The following is a 17386-nucleotide window of genomic DNA, read 5'->3' on the forward strand; positions in this document are numbered from 1 at the left end:
GATTTTTTTTTTTTTTTAGCTAGTTTTTACCTTGAAAGTATTGTGTCTTTTCGTGTTTCAGTCATCATCGCTTGTAATATTGGTCTACGCTGAATTACCAAGGACGATTTCAGCAAATATTTTGATACTATTGACGTAAAAAGCATATGTATCGTCAAGTGGAAGGAAAAAGAAAGTTAAGAAAGAAATATATTTCCTAATAAAAAGAAAACTAAAGAAAAGCCGATTTGACTAATGATGTACAAAAAATCACATCATAAATATTTGCTACTAGATTGGTAGTTGCTACTCTTCTCATCATTTAAACATATTAACGAGATGGATGATTTACAAAAGCCTGACACTTGCCAAAGACATGTGATTTCTTTGACATAATAAGAGGTGGGGTTATAATACCCAGTTGTTCATTTAATTCCTTGATTCAATGACAAATAAAAAAAAAATGGACGGATATCACAGACATATCATCAGCTATTTAACTAAAATGATCCTCACCAGGAGGACTCCTTCCATATGGATTTCTTATCTAAACCATCAGTCCAACTCTCACGCAAGATAGACAAGATCTTATCCTTTTCGGCCCAACGAGCTCTTAACCAATTACCCAACTCTTCTTCGTCCTGTGGTAAGTCCTTGATGGCAAATCTTCTACAGTGAACATGGAAATCATATTCCGGCCATAAAGAGTGAACATGGATACGCACCATACTGGGTGCTTGATTAAACATCTTTTTATGTTGTCGGTGTCTATAAGCAATTGTAAAATCGTACACGTAATTCACATGCGACCCTCTAAATTCGTTGACACATGAAACAAAACCTTTGGTTCTCGGTAACAGTACGTTGTCCATAACAGGGTATCCTCTTTGTCGGGAGAAGTTTTGAGCGTCGTAGAGCTTCTTTAGTGTAACCCGAGATCCTTCAACATAGTTTATAATCCAAACTGGTGTCTCTAGTCGTTTCATGCTACTAAATGTTGACTGGATTTTCTTTTGATCCTCGGTCCAATTACGACGCACATAAATGAATCCTGCCAACTAGGAGTTTCGCATTAATATTTTTATGACAATTATGTGATACCACATGATCGCATTCAACATACCCACATACCCCAACCAAAAAATGGTAACTAAAACATAAACGTCAGCTTAAAAGTTAGAAAGAAAATTATTTTGTACGTCAACTTACATATTTGATGGAATCCTTGACAAAGTACTGAAACAGAAAGTATGAACAAAAATAAATGCATTTATAACTGGAACGTGATCACGAAACTTACTTTGCAGTTGTCTAACATGCCTCTTCTAGTGGCAATGGAATTGATCAAGTAAATGTCAATGGAAGATTGATGATTGCAAACAACAAGTGCGTTTTCTTTTTGAGGAATATTGTCACCGGAAAAGGTAATGTGTGCTTTTTTACGGCGCTATGTTTTCAGAAAGTTAGCAACCCGAATTCAGCAAGCTTTTTATAAAAGTATTTACCTCAAAGACATATTGCATAACTCTCCAAACAGTTCCAACTAATTTCGAGTTAATTCGAACCATTAGACGTTCAGAGAATGGCCTCAAAATGAACGATGAGATTTGAATCATATTCATAGTGCCTGCTACACTATTAATAAACTTGGCTGTCAAAAAAAAAAAAAAATGTATAGTGAAACATTGATCGGTCATGCTTTACCCAAATAATGTTACACTGTAGAATACAGCATTGACAGTATCGGATACTCCTCGTATAACAACACTCATGTTTTTGTAAAAAGATTTTCGACAAGGGCCAAAGAAAGAAAGTAAAAAATAAAAAGGCAATGCGCGAGGGGATTGACTGATCTTTAAATAATAAAAACTGAAAACCAAAAAAAAAGTCCGAGATTTGTTTTACTTTTGACATTTCATAGTTTAAATGTATAAAAAAAAATGTGTTATTAATGTTTATTAAATAAATATGTATGTAGTAAAAAGATTATGTTTAAATTAGGTATAAAAAGTAGATTTTAAGATTTTTCGGTATAGATTCTGCTATTGATGGTAGTAGTTTCATTCAAGTTGCCTCCGGTGACATTGATACCTTCACGAGAAGAGTTCATCTTTTCATGATGACTTTCGTCATCTTCATCGACAATAATTTGCTTAGGCTCATCATCGTCAAACTCGTATTCATCAGCATGTCTATCGAAAGCTTCGCCCTTGGATTTGGCAATCAAGAAACGGATCCATGTAGGCAACAAGGGACGACTAAGAGCTGCAGTCCACCAATCTTCACGTTGAGAATAATCGGGACGAATGTAACCACGAGAAGCCTTATCAACAATATAGACGAAACCGTTAATGATAATATAAGAAACAATACCACCAATAACACCATAAGCAATAGAATAAGTGAAGGGCATGACAGTCAAAGTAATAAAAGCAGGGATAGCATCTCCGGGATAATCCCAGTTAATACTACGAACACCTGAAAGCATCATAGAACCAACAACAATCAATGCGGGACCAGTGGACCAAGGAGGGAAACTAGCGAAAATTGGAGAGAAGAAGATAGAGACAAAGAAACCGAAACCAACAGCAATGGCAGTGATACCAGTACGACCACCTTCAGCAATACCAGCACCGGATTCAACAAAAGCGGTACAAGGGGAGCTACCGAAACAAGCACCGATGGAAATAGAGGCAGCATCAGTCATGAAGGCATAAGTAGAATGCTCAAAGTCACCAGCCTTATCAGTGAAACCACCATAATTGGCCATGGAATACATGGTACCAGTGGTATCCATAATATCAACATAAAGGAAAGTAATCAAAGCAATCCAGATATCTTTACCGGACAAGTCAAAGTTCAGCTTTCCGAGTACATGATCCATCTTGTGGAGGGAAACAACGTTCTTGAAGAAATTGAACATAAGATCACCTTGAGAAGTATAAGGGAAATAAGTAACAGCGTTATCACGAGGCCATGAAGTGATGGCAATGAAAACAATGGCAATAAGAATAGCACCACGGACGCGGTACAAAAGCAAGATAGCCATAATAATTAAACCGAGAAGACCCATGTAGGTGGTACCATTAGTCATACGGCCACCTTTACAAACACCATCGACAAGATTGGCAGCAGGACAAGCACCTAAAGTAACTAAAGTAGATGCATCAAGGCTAACAAGTCCGATACCAGCAGATGCTTGAAGACCAATGAAACAAAGATATAAACCAATACCACAACCCATTGCAATCTTAATACTCATGGGAATGATACGAGCAAGCCATTGACGAATACCGAAAATGGAGAGAGCCAAGAAAATGAGACCTTCAATAAAGACGGCAGCTAAAGCGGTTTCATAACTGACTTTTCCAGATCCATGGAAACCAACAACGGTGTAAGTGAAATAAGCGTTAAGACCCATACCAGGGGCCATACCAATAGGAAGATTAGCAAAGATACCGAGCAAGATACTGGAGATCATTGCAATAATGGTAGTAGCCATAATCATATCTAACTTGACTTGATAAACGCAAGTTAAATAATCCTCATCGACTAAACAAATAGGATCGGCTTCAACACCGGGGCAAACACAAGTTCCACCACTATCACTGATAATCGAAGCATTTACTGAAATAATATAAGCCTATTTATTAAATAACTTCAAAGTTAGTAGCTGCCAAATTTCGATTTTGATAGGATATTACCATTGCGAAAAAGGTGGTTAAACCAGCACGGATTTCGGTTAAAAACTTTGTGCCTTTTCTTTCACGTCTAGCTCCAGAATGTTCCAATTGAAAGTATTTGCCCACTTTTGACTGGGCAACATAATCGTTTACTCTATCGGACCAAACCATGATAAAGCTCTAGTTTTTTATTAATCAATAATAAAAAAAAAATGGGAAAGAGAAAGTAAAAGTATGAAGTTTCGAAAAAGAGACAGGAGATTATTTATTGAAGGGAATTCGATCTGCCTTTTATACAATCCAAGTGAATTGGGATTAGGGCAGGATGGGTGTGAGCACAAACTCCGAATCCCACATTACTACAGATTAGATGGTGGGATGAGTCTTTGCATTTTGGTTAGGGTTTTTTTGATCTTTTTGTGTTCTGTGTAACAATAAGGCATTCTGAGTTTAATTGATACGAGTGCATCCGGACCATAAAATCATGGATTGCCGTTTCTTAAGCAATGGATAATAAGATGCTTGTCTATCTTTATTCGACAATGACAACTTGACCAAGTATCAATTGACTTGGGGCAATAATTTAAAATATATAATAAAGATTAAAAGTTATAAATATAAAAAAAAAAAAATTAGAGATAGTGTTATCTTTCTAAAGGGGTTATCCTCACATGTCTCTGTCTTAGATTATAAAACGAGTTACAGTGATATGGCAAAACTAATCGCATTTTTTTTCTCACACGACGAAAGGAAAGGTAGCATTTCTTTCATAGTACAAATACACTATCTATTATGATTATAGTCTATATCCCTCTCTCTTTATCTATTCGATATGCCTATTTAATCCAATGATAGATAAAAACATGAACTTATCATAAGGTTATACTAACATTTGCATGGTATATTTTTGTTTATATCTTAATGAATTCTTATATAAATTGTAGTAAGTGTTTAATCACCAAACTAAATAACGTTCCGAATATTCTGCTTGTAATATCATCTTTATTATTTTGCTCTGGAATGATTGAGAAATTTCCTTTCTCGATAACTTGATTTTGCGTTAACGACTATTCAAGAGTGGTTAGATTTCGAACCTAATATACCAAAAAGATGTCTTTTTGTAGTTAGAAAGAAAAATTGAATCGCCTTTTGACTCTTGCAGGGTCTTTCAATTATGTCCCTGAAACTTTATATACAATATGAAAGACGATCAGCAAATCAAGAATAGTATAGCTTCAAAGCAATAGCCATGTTGCAGTTGTGCTCCCAGTGCTTGATAGTAGCTTGTACCATTGTTTTTTCTAAAATTGTATTTAAACAATTTAATTAATTATATGGCAAGTTGCTCAAACTTTTTTTTTTTTTTAAATAAATAAAAATTTATATTATGATGAGTCAGACTTTTACGATCTTCTGGATGCGAATTTTTTTTTTTCTTTCTTTTTTTTCATAGACAATAGACATTTTCATATCCGTTGAAAACATTTTAAAGTATATGCTAATAGATTATGTGCACCGAGATCCATATTTGTAGTTTAATATTGGTAATCTTAAAAGCCGTTATCAAGAAAAGAGGTGTACATGTTAATTGAGTCTCTGTATTACAATTTTTTTTTTTTAAAAAAAAAAAGATTGATAAATGTGGAACAAACAGCTTTCTCTTTGGTGGGATTTCAGGGATAAAATATCTAAAAATATCCCTTCCCTTCACAGATAGTTAGGTGCATCACCACCTTTTCTGTGCCCCATTATGGGCGTCAATATCAAATTAAAATTAAAAGCTTGCATATCTACCCTGCACTAGTAACCTATTGAGCATTGATACGTTTGCTTAATTAAGATGTTTTCTTCTATCAATAATGGTGAGACAAAGTTTTATCAAAACTTTATTAAATAGATTGAAAGATCGAAGAATAAAAATATCATGCGTCTTCTTTAAACTTTAAACTAAACTTTCTTGCGATGTGGTTTTGCGCAGGCAACTCACGTTTTTGGCAAGTCTAATATATCATTATACTATAAAGACTAACGGTGTGGTTCCATGCCGAGGCTTAGGTTTTGCTCACCAAATAAGGCTACAAGTGTGACTATGACTGTCCTTAACAGAGGAATAAAATTATCTGCATCCTTTTTAAAAAACATGAGGTACCTATGTTTCACCAGTGTTGGGCTAAACTAACGTTTAGTTAGAGCTTCTGAGTATTCCGTGTGTAAAACATTCCATTTACAATGAGTGGTTGAGATTAAAGCCAATAAGTGTATGGCGAACGCCATCAACTGTATGTCTTCTACTGCTTGTATCAAAATAAAGACCAACCAGAAATTTATTTGAGATTTCTGCAGGGTAGTTGTACCGAGAAGCGTATACAATCAATCCCACTTAATCACTTTGATCAATTTAATAATATGCATGTTCTTAGATGTAGCGAAATATGTTGGCTGGATTGAGACATGTGCACGTATCTTAGTTTTTAAACTCAAGGCCTTCGAAAAACGCCCTGTGTATCTTTGACGAACTATGTACATTTTTCATTGTTATTACTAATTTTACCGTTTATTGTACGTCCGTTTTCGCATATATATATATATACTGTGATTATATACAACAACTTTCAAAGGAAGTTGTCTAGATATAAAGCCGAAGAGATATAGCATTTATTGTATCCTGTGTATTATTCTGTTTAGCGGATAAAAAAAAATACGATATATCGTCAGCCCACAGTAACACCTTGTCTTACTTATTGTACTTGTGTATAAATAAGAAGCAAAAAGAAGGGATATGGCTCATGTACTGCAAAAACAATTACTAGAATTAAATCAAAGCAAACCTTGGATTACAAACTATGTTTTATATTTAACAATTAAGGATACAAAGCTATTGCTTCGATTCTCTATAGTGAGTTTTATATGGAATTAATATTAGCAATTGCTTGAATATGGTACGATTCGTATCGCCCAAAACATTACACTCCTTGAAATTAAAAGTATGAGACCTACCATGTAAAGATTAGAATCAGACTGGGATAAGTATATGGCTAACAAAAACTAAATAAAAAAATTGTATTGGTCGATATCATCATCTGTCTAGTTTAACATTTATAGAATGGATAATAACTAATTGTTCCCATCATGAAACAAGATTTGATATTAAGCGTAGTATCCATTTAGCTATGCTATTACAGTATAGACGATAAACAGTGGTACCTTTAAAAAATCAGTTGTTCCTATTATGTTTAGGATTATGGTATCTAAAATATATTTAGAAGCAATAAGATGCTCATTCCATTTGGTCTTTCCTGATTGTAATCACTTACCAGCAGACCGACGTCACGAAAAGTGTATCGGCAGATGAAAAAACATTTTTTTCAAATTTTTTATTCCCAATTCAAGTTCCAAAGGTGGGGACCCCTAGGCAGTTTTTTTTACTTTTTCTAGTTACATTCTTACTTATACAATGGCTTCTAGAGCTTTATTCAAGGCAGTCGCCTCTTCTAGAGGCATGGCTGTTCGCCAAAGTAATATAAAAAAATTACAGAAAAAATGGACGAACAGCAATAACTGACCCAATATATCTAGACTGCTTTAGACCTTTGTCAACTGTCAACTCTTTAAGACAATCCATCTCCACCGAATCGAACACTGCTGAAGCCGTTACTCCTGAATCACTTGGTAAAGCAAACATACCTGATTGTGCTTATGTGAAACAGACAGAGAAAATAAAGACTAATCGCTGTTTATTTCTAGTTCCTACCACACCTTTAAAAAAAACTATCCGTCAATCAGTTGCCTCAGCTGTCGAGCCTGTTACACCCTATAATTTATCCATTTCCAGACTTATGGCAGCTGGACTTCACCTTGGACATTCAACCAGTTTATGGGAACCTGCAACTCTTCCTTTTATTTTTGGTACGCGTGAAGGTATTAGTATTATCAATTTGGAACACACCCTGGTCTATTTAAGAAGAGCATGTAATGTTGCTCGCGAAGTAGCACTTCGTGGTGGTTCTATTTTATTCGTGGGTACACGTCCTGGATTCCAGGATTTGACTATTGAAGCAGCTCGTTATTGTGATGGATTCCATGTTTCATCAAAGTGGATTCCTGGTACCTTGACAAATAGACACCAAGTACTTGGTCGTCATGCAGCACCTGACCCAGAGGATCCTGGACGTCCACCAAAGACATATAAGCCTGATCTTATCGTCTTATTGAACCCTCTTGAACATAAAATTGCTATTTCAGAAGCTCAACTCAACAACATTCCAATCATCGCTATCACAGATACAGATTATGATCCTCGTCTCGTATCATATCCTATTCCCGCCAACGATGATTCAATTCGAGGTGTGGAATTAGTTGCAAAGGTCTTATCAACTGCCGCAAGGGATGGTTTACATAGAAGAAAGCAAATGCTTGACCAAAGAGAAAAGGAGAAGAAATTGCTTAGAAAACAACATTCTAGCAAGTATTAAGCAACAAATAAAGTGTGTAAATTTAATTGTATAGAAAAAGCGAATAAAACATTAGAAAAAGTTTACTGGACTGGAGTCGCTCTTTTAAATATATATATCATACACAATCAAAATAATAGCGTCTCGTTTCATTAGTTATAATAATGTTCGAGACCAGAGTTAATGGTATAAAAAAAAGCGGTTTTATTTTCAATTTTTAAAATAATAATACAGGTACGAAAGAAAAAAAAATTATATATATATATAGTGTGTGTGTGTGTGCATGATTGAAAAACCAAGGGGGAGTGTGATAAACTGTAAATAAAAACTTGATTAGTATATCTGTATACTATTAATATATAGGATTTACATACCTTAGAAGCACCAGAGTTTCTTTAAAGAAAAGGAAACCTTACGCAAGGAGGGCTGTAGAGTAACTCTACGTAATAGTTTTCCTTTTGAGGCCTGGTTGATCAGATATTCCGCCGCCCAACTATTTTCGCACAAGCCCAGTGGAATACCGAAATAAGCCTCACACGCTCTTTCAAGATCATCCATCTCCCTGATTTGGTTCACGTTCTTCTTTTCGTCGTAATAATTACCTTCTTCTTCAATAAAGTAGCGGTATTGGCTATTATTGCTGCTTTGTGAGTTTTGATATTGTTGTTGAGATAACCATTTGAGACCATCTTCAAACCATACGATTTCTTCTTGTTTGGTTATTTTGCAATGTTGTTTTAAAACAAGTGACCTTATAACATCCATTGTTATAGGGATATAATATACATCACCTGTGGACTCAACATAGTAAGTAGGTCTTTTGATACGGCCCTTCTCGGTGTATTCCAGTGTGTAATTGTAATGCGTATTATTACATTTCAAATCTGCACTACTCTTATTCACAATCATGTTCTTGCATTTATCTAGCTGCTTTGTGAGAGACTCCTTTGATAATTTTCTTGTTCTTCTTGGGGGAGGTTCCTCGTAGTCAACCAGAAAGTCTGGGTCGAATTCTGGTTGGTTTTTGGTTTTACCAGAGAATCTGTTGTATAACTTGTTTAATTTGTTTTGCATGTTTTAAAAGTGAGGGAAGAGAAAGAGAGAGAGAGAGAGAGAGAGAGAGAAAGAAGAAAAAGATACAAAAATGAAATCAGCCCAATTATACATAAAAATAACAAAGCCTCATTCCTTTCTGTAAATCTGTCAATCTTTTTCTTGTGATACCTAACATTATTTCCTTTTTTGCAGTAAATTTATTTCAATTTGAGCAAAAATATGGATTTCGAGATATGAGTAAACAAATAAAGTATTCATAAATCGGTCTCTCCCCCTTCTATTTAATATTTAAATTAATAGCATGCATTAATAAAAAATAAAATAAAATAAAAAGGTAAAGAAAAGTCAATTTTCTCTGAATTTAAGCGTGTATGCGGTTATATTACACGTAAATATGCATGAATTGGTAATTTTATACAGATTAAAAAGCACCCACCAAAAAAAGGCTCCCAATTATAGCATTTTGTGATCTGTCATCGATCAGTTTTGTAGGCGAATGAAAAAAAAAACATAGCGGCAATGACCTCATCATTGTTATTGTTATTTTCACAGAGTGTTTCATCTTGTTTTCTTTGTAATATATCCTTGTTTCTTTTCTATTATTTAGAGAGTGACTGTATTCCAATTAGTCTCAATCCACAAGGGCGTATTTTGTTTCATTGTTCTTCTTTTTTCTTTCTTATTAATTAGGACATGTTTGGTTTTGACATTGCTTCATAATGGAAAACAAACACAAGTCCACTCTCATAACCTTCAACTTCCAAACACCTGACGATAATACAAACGAAGAAGGTGTTTTATCAAAAATATTTGATAAAGTCATACACGCTGTATCTGGACAACACCCACAAGATAACACTTGTGTTCGCACAACTAACGACAGAAATGAGCTCAAGCATCAACGCGCTGAATCTGTCAATTCTGTTGCAACTCACTTAGAGCAACAACATTCGCAAATCAGCTCAACCCTAAGTCGACATTTAACAACGGCTTCTACTTCCTCCAACAAAGACTCGGCTCTAATTAATTTCCCGGCTTCAATGCACCTTGATGCAGTTCCACGTTCTTCTACTTCAACAACTGCTACAACCACTACCACTGTTACAGTTGGAAATCAAAAATCTGAACAACAAAAAATCTTGGATGATGAACATAATACGCACGCCACTGTTCAATTCGTTACACCTGTGATTGAGAAATCTCACGATGACAGCCATGCCTCTTTAGATTTCTTGATAACATCTCCGCTTACCAAACGAAGATCGATGGATAGTGACACTCAATCAGTAGCCACCAATTTTTCGATATCCAATTCAAACTCACTTTCCAAGATACTAGCTCGCTTGCGAGGTCAGAAAAGCGACAAAGAATTTTGGATGCCAGATGAACAATGTAAGGAGTGCTACAAGTGTCGAAAACCGTTTACCTTGTTAAGAAGAAAACATCATTGTCGCACATGTGGTAATTATTCCCTACACACACACACACATTTAATCACACATTTATGAATATACTTATGAATATACTTATAATACTATTTAAAGGCCAAATTTTTTGTGGAAGATGCGCTTCCCATGTCCTGAGTGGAAAAAATAAACAAAAAGGTCAATTTCGAGTTTGTAACTTTTGTTATGCAGAGCAATTACAACAATTGAAAGAGAGCCAGACAGATCCTTCGGATGCCCATGAATATTCCTTATCATTGCAACAACCTGGTAGTATAGCATCTATAAATAATGGAAAAATCATAGATTTGAATACACAGCAGCAGCAGCAGCAACAGCTACAAAACCAACCTTCAAATACATACAACTCGACCATTATACCATCTCAAAAGCCACCTTTAGCAGTTCCCAAAATGCAAATACCAGCAACGGCTCTACGCCACACGAGAAGCAATTATGGGAATGATGATACGACAATGTTTGCATTAGAAATACCTACTCATGGATCTGATAATTATATGGGCGGATCACCACAAACCTCATTTTTGCTGGAAAGACCCCAATCGTCAAATGCATTTCATGCGACAGATCAATGGAATTATACAACGGACTCTCCAGCATTACCCTATAGTAACGTCACATCAACTACTAGTGGCATTCCTACCATAACAACTACCGGTGCTCCATCCAACGAGTCTTCAGCTGGTGGGGGCTTGAAACGTTTATTAGACGTGGGTACTTCCTTACTCAAATCAACAACATCCTCCCGACCGAGATCCAACACGTCATCATCTGCACCGTTAGAAGATACACGATATTCAGGTATGACACAATATGGGTCATCTTCAAACTTTAAAGGTATCGGGCCACCTTATTTATTAGACCGCGGTGGAGGTACAGTATTAGCCGAGTCTGAACTAAGTCCATTCCCCGGTAACAATGATCATAAGACGGAATTCTACCACGACCCTCTTCATCACCATGTTCATTATGACAGCAGACTTTCTCATATACCAACAACAACAACAGCACCACCACCACCACCCATATTACCGCATCAAAGTAATTCTAGCAGTACTGTACCCAAAATATCAAGCGGTGACCATTTATATGCTTCGAGTCAACTCGGGGTTATAGGAAGCGATGACGAGGCATATGATCATCGTCTTCGCGTGAAGCGAACTGAAGAGCTCCGAGGTAATAATTTGCCTTCTCTATCATCATTCAATTCGCTAAGAAGACTAAGTTTTACAGGTAGTAGTGGCAGTAGTGGAGGGAATAGTACTCATAAACGAGTATTCAGGAACAGTATGATTCGTGTGACTACATCAGGTTTACCTAAATCTGAATATACTACTCCACAGCTATTTAACGAAAACTGGTCCCCGAATCAACCTTCTACGCCGTATGATGTTTTCCAACAAAATCAACTTCAGGTACAACAACTGCAACAACAACAAGACTCACCCATATCTCCCAACATGTCGATGAGTAGACGTCGTTTACCTCCCCGACCACGCAAGAACTCTGTGCCACCACAATCTGTTGAATTAAGCCTGAGTGCGAGAAACCATGCACGAAAGATATTGAGACAATTGATGGAAGATATTACGCTAGCAGAGACAAGTAAAAATGAATGGGAGGAAGTGATTATGACGATTTTGCTCAAGGTGGCTAATACAGTGCAACCCGATATACGTTCTGGTGATGATATGGATGTACGACACTATGTTAAGATTAAAAAAATTCCGGGCGGTGCACCTTCAGATAGTTTTTACGTCAAAGGCGTGGTGTGTACAAAAAATGTAGCACATAAACGTATGATGAAGAATATCTCAAAGCCTCGGATCCTAATTTTGTTGTTCTCTTTGGATTATTCTCGTGTTGAGATGGAGAACCAATTAGCACCTATTGCCCCTGTCATTTCTCAAGAACGTGAACATGTGCGTCAATTAATAGGTCGTATTGTTGCTTTAAAACCCTCTCTACTGGTGGTAAAATCTACGGTATCTCGCTTAGCGTTAGAGTTTTTATTAGCTGCCAACATTCCTGTGGTTCATAATGTCAAGGATAGCGTGATTGAAGCAGTTGCCAGGTGTACACAAGCGTCTATCGTTACATCAGTAGACAAACTCAAACACGGATTATCGTTTGGCCATTGTGGATCCTTTGAGATTAGAACTTACATGCACGAATGGATACCCAATCGGCGCAAGAGTTTCTTGTTTTTTGACGATTGTGCCCCTGAATTAGGTGGCACCATTGTGCTACGTGGTGAAAAAGATGAAACATTGTGTGTCATCAAACGTCTAATTGATTTTATGGTATTTGTTGTGAATAATTTGAAACTGGAGACTTCCTTATTATTAGATTCGTTCGCTAAAAGTCCAGGCTCAATTGATACACCCCCCTTGACATCACAACTGTCTGAGAGACATCGATCTCCGTTAATCTCGTCTCATTTGCAATCAAAGTCAATATCCCAAAGTGGAGAGAGTATCCATAGTACCGTCAATGTGGATTATGAGGAGGAAGATATACATACCATCAATAGTCATTATACATCTGATCTGCTGAAACTGTACCAAAACACAGTACTCTCGGTATCTCAATTTGTGGTATTTCCTCCCCCTTATCTTTTGGTCACCCTCAAGGAAACTGAAGACAAGCTGGCTTTAATCAATGAACAAAAACGTCGTAAGTCTGTATCTGGATCCTCTATTTTTACGAACGCTACAACTACCAGAGAATCTATCGCTCCTTTATCGGTGTCGCCAACTCGATCGACGTTTGAAAAACAATCAATCCACAGTGTCGATCATAGCACAGCGACGAAAACTGATAATTTGGAGCACCGTCAGCAAAACTGGCATGCCGAAGATGTTGTATTAGAAGCAGAAAATGATTTAATTACAAAATATCGACAGGTTTCTAGGGCGTGGGATGCTTATATTGGCGAAAACCCCGAATTTATCAGTCCATTCTATCACCAAAATATTGTTGTCCTGTATTCCACCGTGTGCAGCGTTACTACGGTTCCTTGCCAAGGACCTGAAATTCGGATATTTAGCTTCTACCGTTATCCTTCGGATAAAGCGTTAGGACAATATGTCATGGATTTCTGTAACGATGCGCGTCAGCCTTGTTCATCCATGATGTGCGATCATCCAATGATACAACATTATCGTTCATACGCTCATGGTAATGCACGTGTAAACATTATGATCGAACCATTTCCCTGTCCCCTACCCGGGATGGAAAACAAGTTACTAATGTGGAGCTATTGTAAAGAATGTGATAAACCTACACCCGCTTTACCTGTATCGGACAACACATGGAATTATTCTTTTGGTAAGTTCTTGGAAATCTTCTTTTATCAACAAGGGGTTTATTGCAGAGCGGATATCTGTCCGCACGATATGGCTCGTAATCATGTTCGATACTTCGGCTATATGAACTTAACTGTTCGATTTCAATATGACCCCATCGAATTGCTCGAGGTGATTGTGCCACCGATGAAACTCTTCATTTTCAGTCAGGTTCAGATGGATATTAAGGATGCAGAACTGGCTTTATTACGGTCCAAGATCAACAGATTTTACCAATCCATTGTTGAGCGTAACAAGGCGTTTCCTTTTGATTTGGTTGACCCGCACAAATTGGATCAATGCAAGGCTGAACTACAAGAGATATCGTTGGAAGCGCAAGGAGAAAGAAAGGATGCATTACAACTAGTTCAAACCGTGTATGCTCATTCCGATCCTTACGATACATTATCTATCAACAGTGTTCGACGAAATCTTTTTCAAGTGGTTCATCATTGGTATGCTGTCTACACAGACTTTGTTCGATATTATCTGCAGCCAGAACGTGAATTAAAAAAGATTACCACCAACCAGCTGCGTAAAATGTTTCCTGGCGAGGTTTCGGAAGCGACCATCTTCAAAATGGACAATGAACGTACGAAACGGGCAACAGAAGTGACAGATTTACCGTTATTAGGAATAGGTCTTGATGGAGAGCAAGATGATGCCTTGATCGGTCACGTATTGAGACGAAAGTCAGGTGGTATAAAACTGGATGAAGAGTATCATCAGGTGATTTTCCCAACATTGTCTTCTTCACCATCTCAAGAGAAACAGGAAGAAAATAGCACAGAATCAGATACTTCTGTGGATGATGAGAGTATCGTGCAATTAGACCCGGATCACAAAAATTCTTTCTTACGACCTGAGGTTCGAAGACGTTTGTCACTTGATTTATTACATGAACTACAAGCAAAATTTAAAATAGAAGAAGGGAAAGCAACAGGTATCGATTCATTAAACCGAATTGCTTCCAACAAATTTTTACGGATCAAAAGCCCCGGTACCTTATCTGCTGCTTTCACACCATCCCGTATTCCCATTCCTTTGTACAGTAACGGAAGAAATAGTATATCGTCAACACCACCTATGTACGAGCCGTTTAATCGACGTCAACGAAGTAAACTCAGTTCATTTTTGGGATCGACTTTGACATTATCTCATTTGGATCGGGACTATATTGACCGCAGACATAGTACAAGGAAAGGAAAACATAGTGATAGGATGGATTCATCTACCACAACCAATGAAGGGAAAATACCTCGATCCTCTACTTCAGCAACTTTACACCCCAAAAGTCTTCATCAACGACACCATTCAATTGGCCATAGCCAGCATCTCAACCATCAATCTGTGTTTGAACAACTCAGAATGCGATATAATGAAAACCAAGAAGAGATTGAAGATGAAGAGGATGATCATTTAACTCCCAGTAGTTTCCTTCGGAAAAGTGCAACTACACGTAGATTCAGGTCGCGATTGCCAAGAAAGAAGACGCATATTCAAGTTTACACGCAAGCAAATGATCTTGTGCGCGAGGACATTGACGATGAATTCTATGCTAGCGGCGACCAACCAGATGATACGTATTCTATTGAATCTTCAAGGAAAACAAAACAAAACCAACACAGACAGAAAAAGAATAACATGCATTCCACCACCAGTCGGAAACAACACATGTTCAATGCAAATAGAAGCTTTCATGATAATGGTGAAGAAGCAGATAATGACGATAATGATGTATCTGATGATGCTGGTGATGATTCGGATAAAGAAAATATTGATTACTTCTCTTCATTGGCACCTTATACACACGATGTAATTGAAGGAGCGGCTGCCGTTCTGGCAGCCAACAATGAAAAAGATTATACAGAAAATCAATCATTACCCAGCAACATGGGAAGTAATCTACATCAGCAACAGTATTCTTTCGCCAAGAACTATTTTCCTTTCAGTGATGGACAGATGGATATGTCGTCGGGTATGTCTGGAGAAGAGGAAAATGATCGCGACTTACCTTCAGCATCGGAACTTCTGATGGATCAACAAACAAATGTGGATGGTATGAGATTAGATGATTTACGTAATATTCATCCTGGCATTTTGGTAGACAATTCGCAAACCAGTAGTGCTTATCATGCTCGTGTCGCTATAGCAGAGGCAATTGAAGAAGGCCGCCACTCACCTGAAAAGACTTCGTTCATGAAGACATTGACAAATTTTCTGACAGATAGTGGGCTTGGTAATTTGTTGCCTTTGGAATCACCACTGTAAGTGCATGCAGTACATATTTTTAGTCCATCTGACTAATCTTTTAAAAAAGGCAACCTACAGAATACCTATTTCCTGATTCATATGTTGTCGTAAGAGAAGATGAGCCAAGCACAATTATCGCATACACGTTAGATTCTAAGGATTACATTGAAAAGTTGCACGATATACGAGAATGCAGTAGTGGTGATGGGTCCAACGAAGGCACTATTAGGCCTGGGGATGCATCATTGATGGATGCTAAAGCGCCCTCTGAAGCTACAACAGTAGATAATGGTGGGCCACCTCAACTATCCGCTGAGGATATTCAAGAAACGCTTTTACGAGAATCTGGCACACATATGCGATATAGTATGTATACAATATATATGATGTATTGTTACAAATAATTACTTTCTAATTCCTTCGCAGACTTCTCTACAGGTAATACGAAATTCTTTTGCAAAATTTTCTTCTCGGAACAATTTGATGCGCTTCGAAAAAACTGTGGGTTTGATGAGAGTTATATCATGTCGTTGGCAAGCTGTATCAAGTGGGATTCTTCGGGTGGTAAATCAGGCTCAGCTTTTCTGAAAACAAAAGATGATCGTTTGTTGATGAAGCAAATGTCCAAGTATGAATTAGACGCATTCCTCGGATTTGCACCTGCCTACTTTCAATACATGTCAGAGGCTTTTTTCAGTGAGCTCCCGACGGTACTTGCAAAGATTTTTGGATTTTACAGTATCGGATACAAAAATTCTGCTACTGGAAAGTCAATGCGCATGGATGTACTTGTCATGGAGAATCTATTCTATCAACGCAATGTCAAAAAGGTAAGTTTGTACGTTTTTTGTTGGGCCGGACTTAATATTGAATTGTCTTTTCAAGATTTTCGATTTAAAAGGATCTATGAGAAATCGTCATGTTCAGTCCACCGGAAAGCAAGATGAAGTATTACTAGATGAAAATCTTGTTGAGCGTAAATTTAACAAAAAGACACCATTTAACATGTTGATGTGCTAATTTTTTTTTACTTAGTCATTTATCAATCACCATTGTTCATTCGAACGCATTCTAAGGAGATACTTCGCAGCTCACTTCACAACGATACTTTATTTTTATCCAACCGTGATGTGATGGATTATTCTTTGCTG

General features: G+C 37.1%; 5 protein-coding genes across 5 annotated transcripts; 2 read left to right on the forward strand and 3 right to left on the reverse strand.

Moving 5' to 3' along the window:
• Window positions 1–318: 318 nt before the first annotated feature.
• On the reverse strand, window positions 319–1457 carry EV154DRAFT_314730 (uncharacterized protein). Its single transcript, XM_051594926.1, has 4 exons — window positions 1280–1457; window positions 1189–1215; window positions 1103–1129; window positions 319–1037 (listed from the first exon to the last, which is right to left on the reverse strand). The coding sequence occupies exons 1-4, from the start codon at window positions 1295–1297 to the stop codon at window positions 492–494; spliced, it is 618 nt and encodes a 205-aa protein (XP_051454654.1). The 5' UTR covers window positions 1298–1457; the 3' UTR covers window positions 319–491.
• A 443-nt stretch (window positions 1458–1900) lies between these two features.
• On the reverse strand, window positions 1901–3913 carry EV154DRAFT_469273 (permease family-domain-containing protein). Its single transcript, XM_051597818.1, has 2 exons — window positions 3684–3913; window positions 1901–3622 (listed from the first exon to the last, which is right to left on the reverse strand). Exons 1-2 carry the CDS (start codon window positions 3831–3833, stop codon window positions 1997–1999), a joined length of 1776 nt encoding a protein of 591 aa, XP_051454655.1. The 5' UTR covers window positions 3834–3913; the 3' UTR covers window positions 1901–1996.
• A 2739-nt stretch (window positions 3914–6652) lies between these two features.
• Window positions 6653–8225, forward strand: EV154DRAFT_314897 (ribosomal protein S2, flavodoxin-like domain-containing protein). Its single transcript, XM_051594927.1, has 3 exons — window positions 6653–7177; window positions 7239–7331; window positions 7407–8225. The coding sequence occupies exons 1-3, from the start codon at window positions 7117–7119 to the stop codon at window positions 8132–8134; spliced, it is 882 nt and encodes a 293-aa protein (XP_051454656.1). The 5' UTR covers window positions 6653–7116; the 3' UTR covers window positions 8135–8225.
• Window positions 8226–8297: 72 nt separating this feature from the next.
• EV154DRAFT_518404 (uncharacterized protein) lies at window positions 8298–9234 on the reverse strand. The gene has a single exon (XM_051602611.1). The coding sequence runs from the start codon at window positions 9185–9187 to the stop codon at window positions 8489–8491; it is 699 nt and encodes a 232-aa protein (XP_051454657.1). The 5' UTR covers window positions 9188–9234; the 3' UTR covers window positions 8298–8488.
• A 654-nt stretch (window positions 9235–9888) lies between these two features.
• EV154DRAFT_426056 (uncharacterized protein) lies at window positions 9889–17182 on the forward strand (the record flags this gene model as incomplete). Its single annotated transcript, XM_051596289.1, has 8 exons — window positions 9889–10630; window positions 10807–11249; window positions 11310–13087; window positions 13121–14622; window positions 14893–15079; window positions 15170–16249; window positions 16303–16601; window positions 16662–17182. The coding sequence occupies 8 exons, from the start codon at window positions 9889–9891 to the stop codon at window positions 17180–17182; spliced, it is 6552 nt and encodes a 2183-aa protein (XP_051454658.1).
• Window positions 17183–17386: the final 204 nt, after the last annotated feature.

This window comes from Mucor mucedo (assembly GCF_025094135.1).
Source record: "Mucor mucedo strain NRRL 3635 chromosome Unknown EV154scaffold_89, whole genome shotgun sequence".
In the NCBI taxonomy this organism is placed as follows: domain Eukaryota; kingdom Fungi; phylum Mucoromycota; class Mucoromycetes; order Mucorales; family Mucoraceae; genus Mucor; species Mucor mucedo.